General features: G+C 42.4%; 2 protein-coding genes across 3 annotated transcripts; both read right to left on the reverse strand.

Annotated features, from left to right (window-relative positions):
* Positions 1–234: 234 nt before the first annotated feature.
* Positions 235–5862, reverse strand: LOC123592810 (olfactory receptor 2S2-like). Of its 2 annotated transcripts, XM_045468186.1 has the most exons (2): positions 5853–5862; positions 235–1184 (listed from the first exon to the last, which is right to left on the reverse strand). In XM_045468186.1, exons 1-2 carry the CDS (start codon positions 5860–5862, stop codon positions 235–237), a joined length of 960 nt encoding a protein of 319 aa, XP_045324142.1. The 2 variants fall into 2 exon arrangements, with proteins under 2 accessions (XP_045324142.1, XP_045324141.1); XM_045468185.1 differs by lacking the exon at positions 5853–5862 and having other exon boundaries at positions 235–1194.
* Positions 5863–14860: 8998 nt separating this feature from the next.
* On the reverse strand, positions 14861–15820 carry LOC123592837 (olfactory receptor 13C7-like). The gene has a single exon (XM_045468226.1). The coding sequence runs from the start codon at positions 15818–15820 to the stop codon at positions 14861–14863; it is 960 nt and encodes a 319-aa protein (XP_045324182.1).
* Between the last annotated feature and the right edge of the window lie 935 nt (positions 15821–16755).

A 16755-nucleotide genomic window follows, 5' to 3' on the forward strand; every position in this document is an offset into this window, starting at 1 on the left:
GTTCAGAATGTCTTTGTACATTACATTAGCGATTCATTGCCTGGCATCTGTTGAAGCTCTCAGATATTTAGCTAAAACTCAGAAGACACAATCTGAAAGGTTACACAATCCCTGAAAATGAACTAGAGGGCAAGCGATCATTTCAGTTAACATCACCTGGCTTTTGAGTGGCAGCTGCAATGATCAAAACCCTTGCTCCCTTGGAGGTAGGAACCACAGAGGACCCCTCCTCCATCACTGGGTGAAGTATTTCCGAGCCACCAGGTTCCTCACAGCAGCCTTCACGTCCTTGTTCCTGAGGCTGTAGATGACGGGGTTGAGCATGGGGGTCACCACCCCATAGAAGAGAGGGATGAGCTTATCTGAAAGGTCCTCTTTGTCTGCCCCCAGGGGATCCTTAGACTTGGGCTTCCTGTACATGAAAAATAAGGTCCCATAGAAGATGACCACCACAGTGAGGTGGGCAGAGCAGGTAGAAAAGGCCTTTTTCCTCCCCTCAGCTGAAGGGATCCTCAGGATGGTAGCAATGATGAAGACATAAGAGACGGAGATGAACAGAACTGGGACCCCCAGGAAGATCACATTTGTCACTCCCATGCTGATCACATTGATGGAGATGTCAACACAGGCCAACTTCAGGACAGCCAGGATCTCACAGGCAAGGTGGTTGATGACGTTGTTCCCGCAGAAAGGCAGCTGAATCGTCAGGGATGTGTGTACCACAGAAGCAGCCCCGCCAATTGCCCAGGAGCTGACAGCCATGGATACATAGACAGACCTGCTCATGACCACAGGGTATCTCAGGGGGTTACAGATGGCCACATAGCGATCAAACGCCATCATGCCCAGGAGCACACACTCTGTGGCTCCCATGGCAAAGGAGAGGAACATCTGCATGGCACAGCCTGAGAAGGAGATGGTTTTCCTGGGAGTGAGGAAGCCATCCAGGACTAGAGGGATGGAAGAGGTTGTGTAGCAGATGTCCAGGAAGGAGAGGTTCCCCAGGAAGAAGTACATGGGCGTGTGCAGGCGGGAGTCAAGGATGGTCACCAGGATGAGGACCCCATTGCCCAGCAGGATCACCAGATACATAGACAGGATGAGCACAAAGAATGTTTTCTCCAGCCTTGGGTGGGCTGAGAGTCCCAGGAGAATGAACCCCACCACGGGGGAGGACCAGTTGGCTTTTTCCATGTGATATCCCTTCTGTCATCAGCAAAGTACAAAAGCAGCACATCAGGCTTTCTTGAGAAGAGTCTCAGGCATCTAGTATGCCATCAAGTCTCTGCTACATAAGAGGAGAGCATGCGTGTGTAAGAGAAAAATGGCAGTAAGAGACAGTAAGTGGGAGTGTCCTTAGCTTTTAGATGAGAGAGGGTCGGGGGTAGAGCACAACAGAGCTTAGAGTAGGCTAGCACCAAGGAAAAGCCTCAAATGTTCCAGCCGACCGTGTGCGAGGGGTTTTTCTGATGTTTCATCCTCTCATGGCCCGAAAAAGCAACTGAGGCCCAGAGAGGGGTGTGACCTGTCTGAGTCTTCTGAGCAAGTTGCTGATAGAGGCGGGACTGGAGCCCAGTAGAGCTAATCCCCAGTCAAGGAGGACTTTTCCTCTGTTTTATGATCAACAGCTGGAAAATGATGTAAATTATTTCTTTCTATAGAAATTTCACCTAATCTGGGCTCTCTTAGATTCTCAGAGAGGAGAATCCCCAAGCTGATCCAATTCTTAGAATGGGCAAAGTTTTAAGCTTCTGTAAACTTTATTAACGTTTGGAAGCAACTTGTATAAAAGTGTTAACCCACATCCAGACGGAATGAAGCCCAGGTAAAGGCTCAGCCATAACGAGGATTGCTTCCTCAGCCTACCCAGCCTCAGCAACACAGACTTGACTGTCATCTGAACTGGGATCTGCCTATTTTCACACACACTAATAGAAATTGGGGGGAGGTTCCTTAGGGGGCAGAACTTTATGAAGCCAACACAAGGATTGACTGGAGTGATGGAACCCACACTATGGAATGGCAACTTGCAGCTCACTGGCCAGTTAACACAATTCTCTTTTTAAATTTTTTTTTTCAACGTTTATTTATTTTTGGGACAGAGAGAGACAGAGCATGAACGGGGGAGGGGCAGAGAGAGAGGGAGACACAGAATCGTTCTCTTTTTAAATTTTTTTTTTTTAACACAATTCTCAATAACCATGCTGACTACAGTCATCAGACAGCAGGTTATGTGGCATTGACTTCTAATCCCAGCTCATTAGAATCTTGGTGACATTCTTAGCCAGGGGTGACTACGGAATGTTTTTTCTTTGTCCTTTTATGTTTATACTTTATTCTTGGGTAATATTCTGGCTCTCTGCCTCCATTCTTGTGTTCTACACAAGCAGCTAGCTTATAGGAAGACCTGTCTGCCTTTGTATACAGGATTTCCAGGCTCTCAGCTGCAATTGCCCAGACTCTATATTCAGAATCCTCATTCATAATATTTCTATAGCTCTTTCTTAATTGCAATGGTGCGTGTGTGTGTGTGCGTGTGAGCGTGTGTGTGTGTGTGTGTGTGTGTGTGTGTGTGTGTGTGTGTAAGCTGCTTCACCATGGAATTCTGCCCCAGCTTATCTCCCACTCCTCCCAGTGGCTCTCCCAGCCCTTCCAGAAAATGAAAAGTAAACATTACAGTTGGTGCCACAAGCAGGATTCCATAGTGACAAGGATATGCTGTGATTTCAGAGGCCAAGGGCAGTGGCTTCTGTTAGAGAAGCCATCCTGTCTACACCCACGAGCCGGGGCTGTGCACACAGAAGCGTCTGCCCGTGAACGATGTGCTGTGGCCACGAGTGCTGCACGGGATTTGCCCCGTGTGAGAGCTGCAGCCATGGAAGTCCTAGTGCCCAGCATGGAGCAGTGCTGAATGAAAGCTGGTTCAATTGGAGTGAACAGAACGACTAGGAAGATCTTGTGCACTGAGCCCAGAGCTCTGGGACCTGCCCCTGCCCGTGACATGGGTGTTCTGGGTGACTGGAGCAAGTCCCTAAGCCTGTTTCCCATGTGCATCATGAAAAGGCTGAACAGGTGCTCCCCAGAGTGTCCCAACTCTGTCAGACTTTGGTGAAGGTGACTGCCTGCTCCTTTGCATGTGTGGTATGGGTTGTGTGTGTGTGTGTGTGTGTGCTCATGCGCACACATGGTGGGGAGATCTGAATGCTTGGTCTCCCATCAAGATATGGCCAGCTGGAAATAGGGCTGTATCAGGCTTTGGAGGAGAGTTGGGATGGAAGAAAACCAGGAGCTCTGACACCTACAGCCCCAACTGGGCAGATGTCCACCTGGGAGAGCGAGGAAGGGAAGGGAACACGAGGTAGTTAGGAGCCTATAAACCGTCATACTGCCTCTATACACTGTTCTATGGCCTCTCTGGAGAGCAGTTTGCCTAGAAAAAGGAAAAACCTGGAAAGCCCACATAACTCAGCAGTTCCACCCCTGGGAGAAAGTTCTAATGATTCAATGAGTGGAGGGCCAGTATCTCTCAATAAAGGCATTTATCACAGCCATCTTTGTGAATGAACATAGGAAACAAAATAACTGTCTACCAATAAATACCTAATGATACCGCTTCATATAATGGAATGTTAGACATTAAAGTTACATTTATAATTTTTACACTATTACATTATTACATTACAACAATAAATTCAAAGGGAGAATACAAAATTGTACACACTGTTATGATCTCAATTAGGTGAACAATATGTATTGATAAAAGTGACTCACAAGAAATTATAGAAGAATCACTAGGGGGAGGGGGTTCCTCTTTTACATCTTCAGTATTATCCAATTTTCTAATATTATGGGCACAAATTGTATTTGGGGAAAAAATTCTCAGTACAGTAATACCCCCCCCCCCCGTCTTACTTACCGACATTTTGCATTCAGAAGTTTCACTTCCTGCCCCACCACCACCTCCAGGTGTGGTCTGGAAGCAGAAGATGGTCTTTCTGAGTATGGTGAGGTCAGTAGTAGCCTCACAACACCTAGGTCACTCACCTCACCTCATCTCATCGTGTGGGCATTTTATCATCTTGCATCATCGCAAGAAGAATGGGGGGGGCAGTGTGCAGCATAATAAGATATTTTGAGAGAAAGACCACATTCACATAGCTTTTATTATAATAAATTTGTTACAATTGTTCTATTTTATTCCTGGTTATTGTTAATTTCTCACTGTGCCAGATTTATAAATTAAATTTCATCATAGGCATGTGTGTATAGGAAGAAACAGTATACACAGGGTTCAGTACTATCCGCGGTTTCAGGGATCTACTGGGGGTCTTGGGATGTATCCCCTGTGTAAAAGAGGAAACTACTGTATCTATAGGAAGAAAGTGAGAAAAATGGAAAGAACTAGCCACGGAATGGGAATCAGACAGGGTTGGGTCCCAGCTTGCCTGTCTTGCTCACCCTCTGACCCTGAGGAAGGCTCAGTCTTCCGGGAAATCTCAGCAGGATGGGGATGGGAACATGGCTGCCTCTTTCCCTGGGCTCTGGGCTCCTCCCGGAGAGGACTGAGCAGCAGTGTCAAGGCAGGGGCTTGGTCACTGGTGAGCTCTGCAGAGCACAAGGGACTGCCTGGGCTTAGCCTCAGCTGCTCCTCCCCGCTCCAGCATCTGCTGCTCATAGTCAGTTGCAGCTGGAGGTTTCTTAGAGCAGAGGCAGGGTGAGGAGGAAAGTCCATCTTTGGAAAATGCTCGGCAAAAGTCATGGCCACCACCTCTGTCCCCACCACAGCCCAGTGCTCCCTACCTGCATCCTGCTTGCAGCCACTTGTCTGAGTCTCCTGATCCCGGACACAGTTCTCAACTCCCCACTGTGCCCTGGGCCAGACCCTGGATGCCAGAGAAAGACACCACACACTCCCCTGCTGGATTTCCTTGACCTCTGAGACCCTCTTTCTTCTTCTCTCCGCTAAATCCCTACGGCAATGTTAGCTCCTGCTGGTGTTTCTCTCCCATCCTTCCTCCTAGCCGTGCAGGCTGACCGCGTGTCTCAGCTACAGACTCTTTGTGGAGAGCACCTGTCATCCTGATGTGAGGCACAGAAATCCCAATGGTACCTCTTCCCCAGCAGTGAAAGGAGTCCTCGGGCAGCAGCTGTGAACTCTACAGGGACCCTGTTAGTCCCAGAAGCAATTTAAAGTTTGGAATGTCAAATGTGCATGGCGTACAGGCCCTAAGCATACCTGGGGCCTCCAGGGACCACACACCCTGTCCCAGTTAGAGGTAATGACTGGGACACGGTCAAGGGGAGATGGACAAGAGCATACAGCAGATGCTGGCTTCCTCCAGAGCTTTCCCTGGGGTCTCAGAGAAGCCAGTGCTCGATTCGGGGACGGCGTACTTTGTCCCTATGTCGAAGTCCTAGATATCCAGAATGGGGAAGCAGGATAAATGTCTAACAGCAGTAGCAGGATTGGCTGCGTTCGTTGAGCGGCTCCCTTGTGCCCGTCACTGTGACGAATGCTTCACAAACACTGGTTTTAAGACGTTCTCCACTTCCTCTCCAGCACGTGCCTTTTCTTGTCTTTTTGATCCTAGGCATTCTGACAGGTGTGAGGTGGTATCTCATGGTGGGTTTAATTTGCATTGCCCTGATGATGAGTGATGTTGAGCATCGTTTCATGTGTCCGTTAGCCATCTGTAGGCCATCTTTGGAGAAATGTCTATTCAGGTCCTCTGCCCACTTTTAATCCAATTATTTGTGGGTTTTTTTTTTTTTTTTGATGTTGAGTTATATGTGTTCTTTATATATTTTGGATATTAACCGAATATATTATCAAATATGTTGTTTGCAAATACTTTCTCCCATAACTTAAAATTTTTAACTTTAAAAAGTTAAACAGTTTAGCAAAGACCACATCTCTTGTAAAATCCAGAGCTAGTATTTCAGTCTCAATACATCTGATTCTCTTTATCATCATTGGATATCCTCCTCCTCCTCTTCCTCATGATTGTCACCACATTAGTAGGCATTACTTGTACCTGAAACAAAATGTAAAAGGTATAGAAGAATGTATAATAAAAATTAAGTCTTTTTCTCGTCACCTAGTTATGTTCCTTTGAGGCAACCAGTATTAGCAATTTCTTGTATGCTTTTTTTTCCCAGAAATATTCTATGGATATTGGTCAGTGAGAAAAGCAAGATATGAAGACAGTGACAAATTTTGCGCAAATATACACTGTTTTAATATCTTGATTTTCTCAGTTAATATATATTGGAGCTATATATCTGGAAAATATATCATTTTTATACATGTTTTATATTTCTTTCTTTCTTCCTTTCTTTCTTCTTTCTTTCTTTCTTTCTCTTTCTTTCTTTTTAATGTTTATTTATTTTTGAGAGAGAGAGATAACATGAGTGGAGGAGGGACAGAGAGAGAGGGAAACAGAGAATCTGTCAGTGCAAAGCAGGGTTCAAACCCACAAACTGTGAGATCATGACCTAGCCAAAGTCAGACACTCAATCAACTGAACCACCCAGGCATCCCTGCCTCATTCTTTTAAATGGCTGTATGTATTCCAGTGTTAAGAATGTGTCATCATTTAATTAACCAATCTTATATTGATAGACTTTTAGATCTTCCAGTTTCCCCCCATCTTATGCTATTACAGTCAATGTTACAACAAATATCTTTGCATATTCATAATTTAGCACATGTGGTAAAAACATATCTGTTTATGTACATTTGTAATATTGACAAGTTTACAAATTCCTATCATCAGCTTATGAGAATGTCTGTTTTCCACCCTCTGATAACATATTACTTTGCTCTCTCAAGAACTTCTTTTGGTCTTTGCTAATTTAGAGATGAGAAGTGATATCACATTGTACTATTTAATACTTTAGATATTTAAAACAATTTAAAATGTGAAATATAGCACACACATGTAAATGCATATGAAGGTATATAAAACACATATTTTTAATTGAAAGAATAAAGGAAAGCAATGATATCCTAATTTAAGGAGTAGGACACTGCCAGTACCTTGGAAGCTCCCTGGGTATTCTTTCCCTGTCCATCCTCCTCCTCTCCTCCCAGAGACAGCCACATTCCAATTTTAGTTATAATCATTTCCTTGTTTTTCATGAGTTTATCATTTGTGTATACATCCTTAAACAGTATAGTTTAAGCTTTCCTCTTTCTAAACTCCATATCAATTCAATTGCTTGTAGGTATTCTTTTTAACTTGCTGCTTCTGTCAATATTATGTTTGTGAGGCTCATTCATATTTACGAGTGTAACTAAATTCATTAATTTATATTGCTAAATTCCATTATATGAATGTAGCACAGCTAATTATACATTCTACTTCAAAGGATAATTGGGTTGCCTCCTAGTTGAATGCTACTATAAATATTTTATATACTTCTCCTTGGTACACATATGTCCAATTGTCCTGCCTACATCTGTGACCCATCCTTTCTCTAGTGATCTGTAATAGCTTCTCTGTTATACATCAAATGTCCAGACATGAAGGGGTTCATTTCTGGGATCTCTATCCTTTTCCAAATGGCTTACCTGTCTGTTCCTGTGTTGATGCCACACTGCCCTAATTAATATTGCTTTTTAGTATACTTTGATATCTTGCAGGGTGAGTCCCTTTATCCCCACCCAATACTTCTTCAAATGTGTGATGACTGTTTTTAATTCTTTGTTCTTCTATATAAATTATGGACCCAACTTCTTGAATTCTACAGTAATTATTTTGGGAATGTATAAATTGGTTTTACATTTATTCTATAGATCAATTTGAGGGGAACTAATATCTCCATAATATTGAATTTTCCAACCCATTAAATGGAAATATTTCTCTGTTTTAATATTGTTCAAAACATGTTATAATTTATACTTTTATGCATGAAGGTCTTGGAGATCTTTTGTCAGATTTAACCCTGTATGAGGATATTTATATTTTAACATAAATATATTAATTTTTATATTTAAATATATAAATACATATATATATTTTTTAATTTTTTAAAATGTTTATTTTTGAGAGAGAGAGAGAGAGAGAGAGAGACAGAACATGAGTGGGGGAGGGGCAGAAAGAGAGGGAGACACAGAATCCGAAACAGTCTCCAGGCTCCAACCTGTCAGCACAGATCCCAAAACAGGGCTCGGACCCATGAACCATGAGATCATGACCTGAGCTGAAGTTGGATGCTTAACTGACTGAGCCACCTAGGCACCCCAATACATATATTTATATTTCTTTATGTCTTTAAAAATATTTCATAATCTGTTGGTAGAATATAGAAATACAATATTTGCTTTTGTATATTGATTTAGTGTTGAGGAACCTTGCTAAACTCTTTTAAATATTTATAAAATTCTTTTAATGGTTTTATTTATTTGCTAGAGAGAGACAGAGCCTGAGTGAGGGAGGGGCAGAGAGAGAGGGAGACACAGAATCTGAAGCAGGCTCCAGGCTCTGAGCTGTCAGCAGAGATCCCAGTGTGGGCCTCAAACTCGCAAACTGCGAGATCATGACCTGAGCTGAAGCCAGATGCTTAACTGACTGAGCCACCCAGGCGCCCCAACTCTTTTAAATATTTATAATATATCTTCAAGTTATTTTAGATTTTCTATATAGTAGGCAATAATAACACCAGTGAACAATGAAAGTTTTTTTCTTCCTTCAAAATTGTTAGACTTGTCTCTTGGCCTACTGCACTGGCTGGGACCTCCAATTCAATGTTGAAAGGTTTTTTTTTTTGTTTGTTTGTTTGTTTGTTTGTTTTGTTTTTCACCATGAATGGGCATTGGTTTTTCAAATGCTTTTCCTGTTTCACTCATGTCAGTTTTTTTTTTTTTTTAATTTAGCTTGTTAATACGACAGATTGCATTGACTGATCTTTGCTTATTGAACCAGCCTGTCCTTCCCTGGTGGAGGAGATCCCCCTTGCTGCTAGAGAGGATGAATTTCAGCTCCCCACTAGAGCTCTGCTGATTGATTCCTTCCTGGCTGGCAGGGGCAAGGGTATATAGTTACTACTCCCATGTCCTCCACTGACACCATAAGAAGGGTGGCCTCATTACCATAGGCACCAGTTCTGACTCTCCTTTAGACCCTCTCTGATACCACCCAAGTGGGAAGGAAAAGGGGCACCTCATTATGCAGGGTTGGGGATGAAAGTCTAGGCTTCCCACATGCTCTCCACTGACACTGCAAAGTGGAGATTTTTTTTACAACTTAACGGAGATAAAAGTCCCATGTCTCTGGGGCGCCTGGGTGGCTCAGTTGGTTAAGCGTCCGACTTTGGCTCGGTCATGATCTTGCAGTTTGTGAGTTTGAGCCCCACGTCGGGCCTGTGCCGACAGCTCAGAGCGCCTGCTTTGGATTCGGTGTCTGCCTCTCTCTCTGCCCCTCCTGTGCTCACGCTCTCTCTCTGTCTCTCAAAAATAAATGTTTAAAAAAAAAAAGTCCCATGTCCTTGCTCAGTCTCCTCTGATGCCACATTCAATTTAGGATTTTGCATCTATGTTCATGGATAGTATAGGCCTGAAAGGAGTTTATTCCTTTTCTTTTATTTGAAAAAGAGCCTGGGATTTGACCAAGACTGGTTTGCAGTTTCTTGTATCTCAACTGAGAATGACCTACCATGTTATATAAATGTAGAATTGCAGATGGAGAATGCAGTGGTCAGCAAGAGAGGGAGACCATATAAAGATGCTTTTCTCTGGGCTTTGTAATTGTTAAGACTTCCTAGGCTGCTAGACAGAAAACTTATTCCAACCGGCTTAATCCCAAAAAGAACTTTAATGTTCATACAACTGAGAAGTTCAAGGGTGGATTCAGTCTCAGGCATAGCTGGAATTAGGGACTCTACATGTCATTAGGACCCTGGGTCTCTCCATCTGTTTCTTATCTCTACTTGTTTTTTCCTGGCTTCATTTTAAACGCTGGTGGACAGATTTCCTCATGTGATAGGGAAGAGAGTTGTCAAGAGCCTAATTCACAGTCTTCTGTTTGAGTCTCCAGGTGAGAACCGAGCCCTGGCCAACACCTACACAGCAGCCTTGTGGAGGACTTGGTTGAACTCCTGACTTACAAAACCGCAAGATTATAAATGTGTATTGTTTTAAGCCACTAAGTTAGTGATGATCCTCCATGCAGCATAGAGAGCTAATACAAGACCCTTTCTCTGCATGCTCCAATTAGAAATTTCCTGAGGAATGGCTCTGGTTAGTTTGACTTAGGTTACATGACTTCCATTAGACCCGATTGCTGTGCCAAGAGCTGGTGTACTATGATTGGCAGCCTCATTAGAATCACATAAGAGTGAGAGCGAGCAGTTCCCCCCAACACCCAAAATAATAGGTGCACAGTACAGGATATAGCTGACCTCTGTGATGGCATTCTTAGGGGGTTCAGGTGTGTCTTATGAGTGCTTATAGTGGACATTGCAAATTTGCAACCTTTAGCCAAATCTGGGTATAGATCAAATTTTGTTTGACCCTCATAATACTTATCTTGATACCATTAAAGAATTTTGAGGGACACTCAGTTCAACTCTGCAAACACCAGAGGTAAGCATGGAACCTGCAGCTGGGACAGCATCTCTGCAACCCCTCCCCCACTCCTACATTCCTTCCTGGCATTCTGTTGGAAGAAGCAGTCAGGTCCTGCTTCCACACTTGGTCCTTTCCTGCAGTCCAGCATCTGAAATGCTCTGATTTAAGCTATTTGGGTGATTACATTCTTGACCTGTTATCTGTGATTATCTGTGTTGCTTGATTTAATCATGTTTGTAATAAATTTCATTGGCTGCTGTAATCTCTTGAAGATTTAAGACATCATCCTAACCTGAGATAAATGGTCACTGATTGTAATGAGGTGGAAATTAATCAGCACATAAGCAGAGCTCTGAAAACCTCCATTTGTCAGTGGTCTGTTCTAGACTCCTTGGTTATCTCCAAAAGCAAGGGATGAATAGAGGCTGGTTTTCTTTGCTTCTGTAACCTTTAGGTCAGTGAGCCTTCACCTTTGCCTCCAAGCCCTGAGCTTGAACCTTCTTTCCCAACTAACAGCATGTGCTTGCTCTAAGGATGGGAAAGTGAATGGAGCATGGCTCATCCCAACCTGTTGGCAAGGGGGAGAAAGGCTTTGAATGAGAGCACTTGGAGGATAGTTAAATGTCCTAAATCTTACATTCAGGGCACTTCCTTCCTCCAAAATGAAACTGTTTCTTTATTTCTTCTGTTCGTGTGTGATTATAAATACATGATATTCATATAGTTCTTTTATTCTTCTTTATATATTTTCCCAAGGTATTTAAAAATTTTTGTGACTGCTGTGAATTATGTACAACCACTCTAGTGTACTTTCCTACTACTTCTAGTAGCTTTGACATTTGATTAAAATTTTTGTAGTTGAACAACATCTGTGAATAGTTTTCTTTTTTTTTTCTTCTTCTTTTCATTATTTTTGTCCTTTATTTTTCTGGTCTCATCTAATTAGTTAGACTCTGCAGAATGATGTAGACATTGAAAGCAGGTGTTCTAATCCAAGTTGTAGACATGCTACAGGCCGACGTTCTGATATTTTCTTTCATGTCAGGGATGGTTTCCTCTATTCAAGTCTGCTACTTTTAAAAAGTCAGAAATAAATATTAAATGTTATCAAATGACTTCTCAACATTTGTCAATGAGATCACTTTTTCTGCTTGAATCTATTAATAAAACGGTTGCAATAGATCTAACATTCCTAATGTTACAAACCCTGAAACTCCTTTAAAAACTGGGTAATGGGGGCGCCTGGGTGGCGCAGTCGGTTGAGCGTCCGACTTCAGCCAGGTCACGATCTCGCGGTCCGTGAGTTCGAGCCCCGCGTCGGGCCCTGGGCTGATGGCTCGGAGCCTGGAGCCTGTTTCCGATTCTGTGTCTCCCTCTCTCTCTGCCCCTCCCCCGTTCATGCTCTGTCTCTCTCTGTCCCAAAAATAAATAAACGTTGAAAAAAAAATTAAAAAAACAAACAAACAAAAACTGGGTAATGTGTATCATTTGTTTAATATACAATGATTTTAATCTACTCAGATTCAATAAATGACTTTTTTTTTCATTTGATCAACTTTTTTTGTTCATTCACAATCCTCTAATTCTTTCAAAAGTCTTCATCCTAATGCTTTTCTACTCGTCTTGTCTCTTAAAATTTCAACAAGCATATTAAGACTTGTATTTCAGTATCAATGCAGTGAATTATACTTATAAGATCCCCCTTCCTGATACATCCTTCATAAGATGAAACCTTAAATGGGTTGTATCTTTACTTCTCTTTCTTAATTTCTCAGCTTAATAAAGTCATCTAGAATTGTAACTGGAGTTATACCATTGCTTTGTTATCAGTGTTTCCCTCTATGTGTTTTCTAATAATTCATATATTTGTCTTGGCAAATTTGGTATCAAGAGTTCATTAGACTTTATTATTCTTTTTTTTTTTTAATTTTTTTTCAATGTTTATTTATTTTTGGGACAGAGAGAGACAGAGCATGAACGGGGGAGGGGCAGAGAGAGAGGGAGACACAGAATCGGAAACAGGCTCCAGGCTCTGAGCCATCAGCCCAGAGCCTGACGCGGGGCTCGAACTCCCGGACCGCGAGATCGTGACCTGGCTGAAGTCGGACGCTTAACCGACTGCGCCACCCAGGCGCCCCAAGACTTTATTATTCTTAAGCATTCGATCATTAGCGTCTTACATACCATATCTGTCACATTCGTTCAATTATTTATTTTAAACTATTTGTTGGGAGAACTTTATAAATAAAACTTCTTTTTCAGAAAGAGATTATAGGGGTACGTGCTTTCTGTGTGTGCACGTGCCAAAAATGTCTTTTCAAGTCTTACATTTGTGCAATGGTCAGGGTGCATAGAATTCAGGACTCACAGCCCATTTCTGTCAGAACTCAGAAAACCTTGTTCCACTGGCATCTACATTTAGGGTAACGGAAAAACAGGCCAATGGCAGCCAGATTCCTATCCCTTGTTAGAAAATATGCTTTTCTTCTGTGGAAAAGTCTATAGAATTATTTTAACATAGATGAGAATCAAAAATTATCCTTGTATCGACTGTATATAGGTGTGTCTTTTGCTACAATTCTTACCTGGTGATTCATGAAACTTTTGTGAATGAAACTTTTATCTGTTCAGCGGAATGTTTTTTCTCCTCCTTAATTACTATTTGCTTTTTATCTGCTCTGTTTTCTCCTCAAGAATTACATAATGGATCCCCCTGGTCTATCTTTTATGTCTCTCATCTTTTCTCGAATAACTGAACCCTCCCTTTTTTTTCCCTCTGAAGACTAGGAGAGAAATTTAAGTTATTTTTAATGTAAAAATTCATTTTAAGCATTGTTTTATCTACTTTTAAATACTTTCTACTGAGTTTTATTTGATAAATAATGTGGATTTTTCCCCCTAGGGTCATGTTTTTATCTCCCAGTCACCTTTTCTTTTAGCTTCTCTTTGGCAAACTGCTTTTGTTTTATTGACTCCGTAGCCTCCCGAGTTCCACTGAGACTTTTCTTCACTGCGCTTAACTATCTTTTTGCAATAACTCTTTGTCAGCAAAGGCTGTTTGTTTTATGGTTAGTTTATTTCCTCCCTATTGGATTAAAAGTTCATGTCAGCTAACAGAAGTTTTCTATTCCACTCATTCTTTTAGCTGGACTTCTAGATTGATGACTATTGGGAACTGGCTTGGAATTCCTCACCAATCATGCGGATGACTCTTAGATGTCTCCTGGTGAACATCACCTTCTTCTCCATCTGACTGCCATGTAGTGTCATGCCACGATGGTCACTTGGCTGCATGGTTGGTCAAGCTAGGTCAGGAAATTAATAGAATTCATTTGATTCTCCTAAATACATCTCTGTTTCCAAATCACTCTGATGACCTATGGGAGGCCACTGCTATCCAGGGACAGAAGCCAGGGATGAATAACATCTTCAAAAAGGGGAAAGAAAAAAGGCCAGAGCCTTTGACCCTGGTATCAGTTTTGCCACAACCTACTCACCCTCTTCTTTGCTCCAAAAGCGTGAATGATTTTCTGGTAGGGACTATGATTAAGGATAAGAGGTTAATTATGGAGACATAGGAAGAGAACAATTCAGGAAACAATTTGAGGAATTAATATGAAAATAAGGAGAAAGAAACAATGAGGATAAAGATAAAAATATTACTTTTGTTTAATATGGAGTAAGATGTGTTGAAAGGTAACATGAATCAAGGACCCATCCAAATATGTTCAAAGAAAGAGGCCAAGGAGCAAATGAATTACAGATCTATTGATTAGAGCTTTTTTTTTTTTAATGTTTGCTTATTTATTTTGAGAGAGAGAGAGAGCCCACAAGCTGGGGAGGGGCAGAGAGAGAGGGAGAGAGAATCCCAAGCAGGTTCCACACTGTCAGCAAAGAGCCTGACACAGGGCTCAAACCCACAGACTGTGAGATCATGACTCGAATTGAAATGAAATCAGACAATCGACTAAGCCACCCAGGTACCCCTAGACTAGAGCTTTTTGTCAGTTAAAAATAAAACTGGAAAATTACTTTCCTGGACATCAATAAGTTCAGTAATGCATCACAGAGATAGATAACTATAAGGCTTGACCAATAGCATATACCTTTGTAGAATTGCTTATAGAATGGGGTAGAAAAGTCCTATTAAATACTTCCTATTCATATAAAGCCTTCTGTGTCATTAGTTTTGTCTATGTACCCTTGATGAAATTGGCACTTTTTCTTATCCCCTGAGACACTTAGGTGAGAGAAATTATATAATAGAGATCTATCATGACCCTTCCACCATCACTGGATGAAGTGTTTCTGAAATACCAGGTTCCTCACGGCGGCCTTCACGTCCTTGTTCCTCAGGCTGTAGATGATGGGGTTGAGCATGGGGGTCACCACCCCATAGAAGAGGGAGATGAGCTTATCTGAAAGGTCCTGCTTGTCTCTCCCCAGGGGGTCCTTGGATTTGGGCTTCCCATACATGAAAAGGATAGTCCCATAGAAGACCACCACGACTGTGAGGTGGGCAGAGCAGGTGGAGAAGGCCTTTTTCCTCCCCTCAGCTGAGGGGATCCTCAGGATAGTGGTGAGGATGAAGATGTAGGAGATAAAGATGAACAGAACTGGGACCCCCAGGAAGATCACATTGGCTACTGCCATACTGATCACATTGATGGAGATATCAGCACAGGCCAACTTCAGGACAGCCAAGATCTCACAGGTGAAGTGGTTAATGACGTTGTCACCACAGAAGGGCAACCGCATTGCTAAGGATGTTTGCACCATGGCGGTCGTGCTTCCAGCTGCCCAGGAGCTGGCAGCCATGGGCACGTAGACAGCCTTGCTCATGACCACAGGGTACCTAAGGGGGTTACAAATGGCCACATAGCGATCAAATGCCATCATGCCCAGAAGCACACACTCTGTGGCTCCCATGGCGAAGGAAAGAAACATTTGCACAGCACAGGCTGAGAAGGGTACAGTTTTCCTGGGGGTCAGGAAGCTGTCGAGAATGAGGGGGACTGAGGAGGTTGTATAGCAGATGTCCAGGAAGGAGAGGTTCCCCAGGAAGAAGTACATGGGCGTGTGCAGGCGGGAGACAGACACAGTGACCAGGATGAGGACCCCATTACCCAGCAGGATCACCAGGTACATCAGTAAAATGAGCACAAAGAACGTTTTCTCCAGCTTTGGGTGGGCTGAGAGGCCCAGGAGAATGAACCCCATCACAGGAGAAGTCCAATTGGATCTCTCCATGGTGTATCTTCCCTCAGAAAGCCAACTTCATGATTCTCTGATGCCTAAAGTGGCCAGAAAGCCAGTGAGGAAACTTGCCTTGCTGAGCAGCTGGAGAACAGCCTTGGCAATCTGGGTCTCTTTACATTGTTCTAATAAAATGCAGAGAAATTAGTCAAAATCTACTTTGTGATATTTGGCTACCCATGGAGGTGTTTGACATTTCATAAAATTGGATTTAATTTTCTGAATCACATTTAAGATTAACATCACATGTTTACTTCAGGCTATACCATGTGTGGCTGATCCATTTTAATCAATTTTGTGAGAAGTGCTATACTCCATTTGTATGAATTTTTATTCTTTTGGGACATAAGTCTGGTGGAAATAACAGATCTTCATTCTCAATTGCTGATCCAAGCAATTTTAGATACGAATTTCCTCCTCTTTTTTAGTTCTCTCTCACAGTCCACAGGCCCCTGGGATATTTATTCATGCATTCCTTCACTCACCTGCCAAGCTCTTTGGAGCACTTACCAAAAGAATTGTACTTCACCAGTCACTCAATGCATGGGGATTATCAACTCCCTTTTCCTCTCTGGGCCTCTGTTTTCCTAATATGCTCTTTGGAATGGGATATATTTAGAGATATTCTATCCAGGGACAAAATGATCTCATGAATTCCTCATTCTTCACTTTCTGTCCCACCACTAAGATGTCCTTCTCTCTTTCCTTCAAGTTCACCCCATGCCACTTAGTCACAAGGAATGAAGCCAGGAATTGGGCTGGGCTCGCAAGAGTTTACATATTCTTTTACAAATTCTCCCTTACCTTTTCTGTAAACAGGTCAATAAAGAACACCACTTTTCTGAGGTCTTGGAATAGTCCAGAGGCTGAACATAGCCAATCTGATCTGAAAGTAGCAGACAGAGGAATTAGCACCTGAAATGGATGAG

This window comes from Leopardus geoffroyi, chromosome D4 (genome assembly GCF_018350155.1).
Source record: "Leopardus geoffroyi isolate Oge1 chromosome D4, O.geoffroyi_Oge1_pat1.0, whole genome shotgun sequence".
Lineage (NCBI taxonomy): Eukaryota > Metazoa > Chordata > Mammalia > Carnivora > Felidae > Leopardus > Leopardus geoffroyi.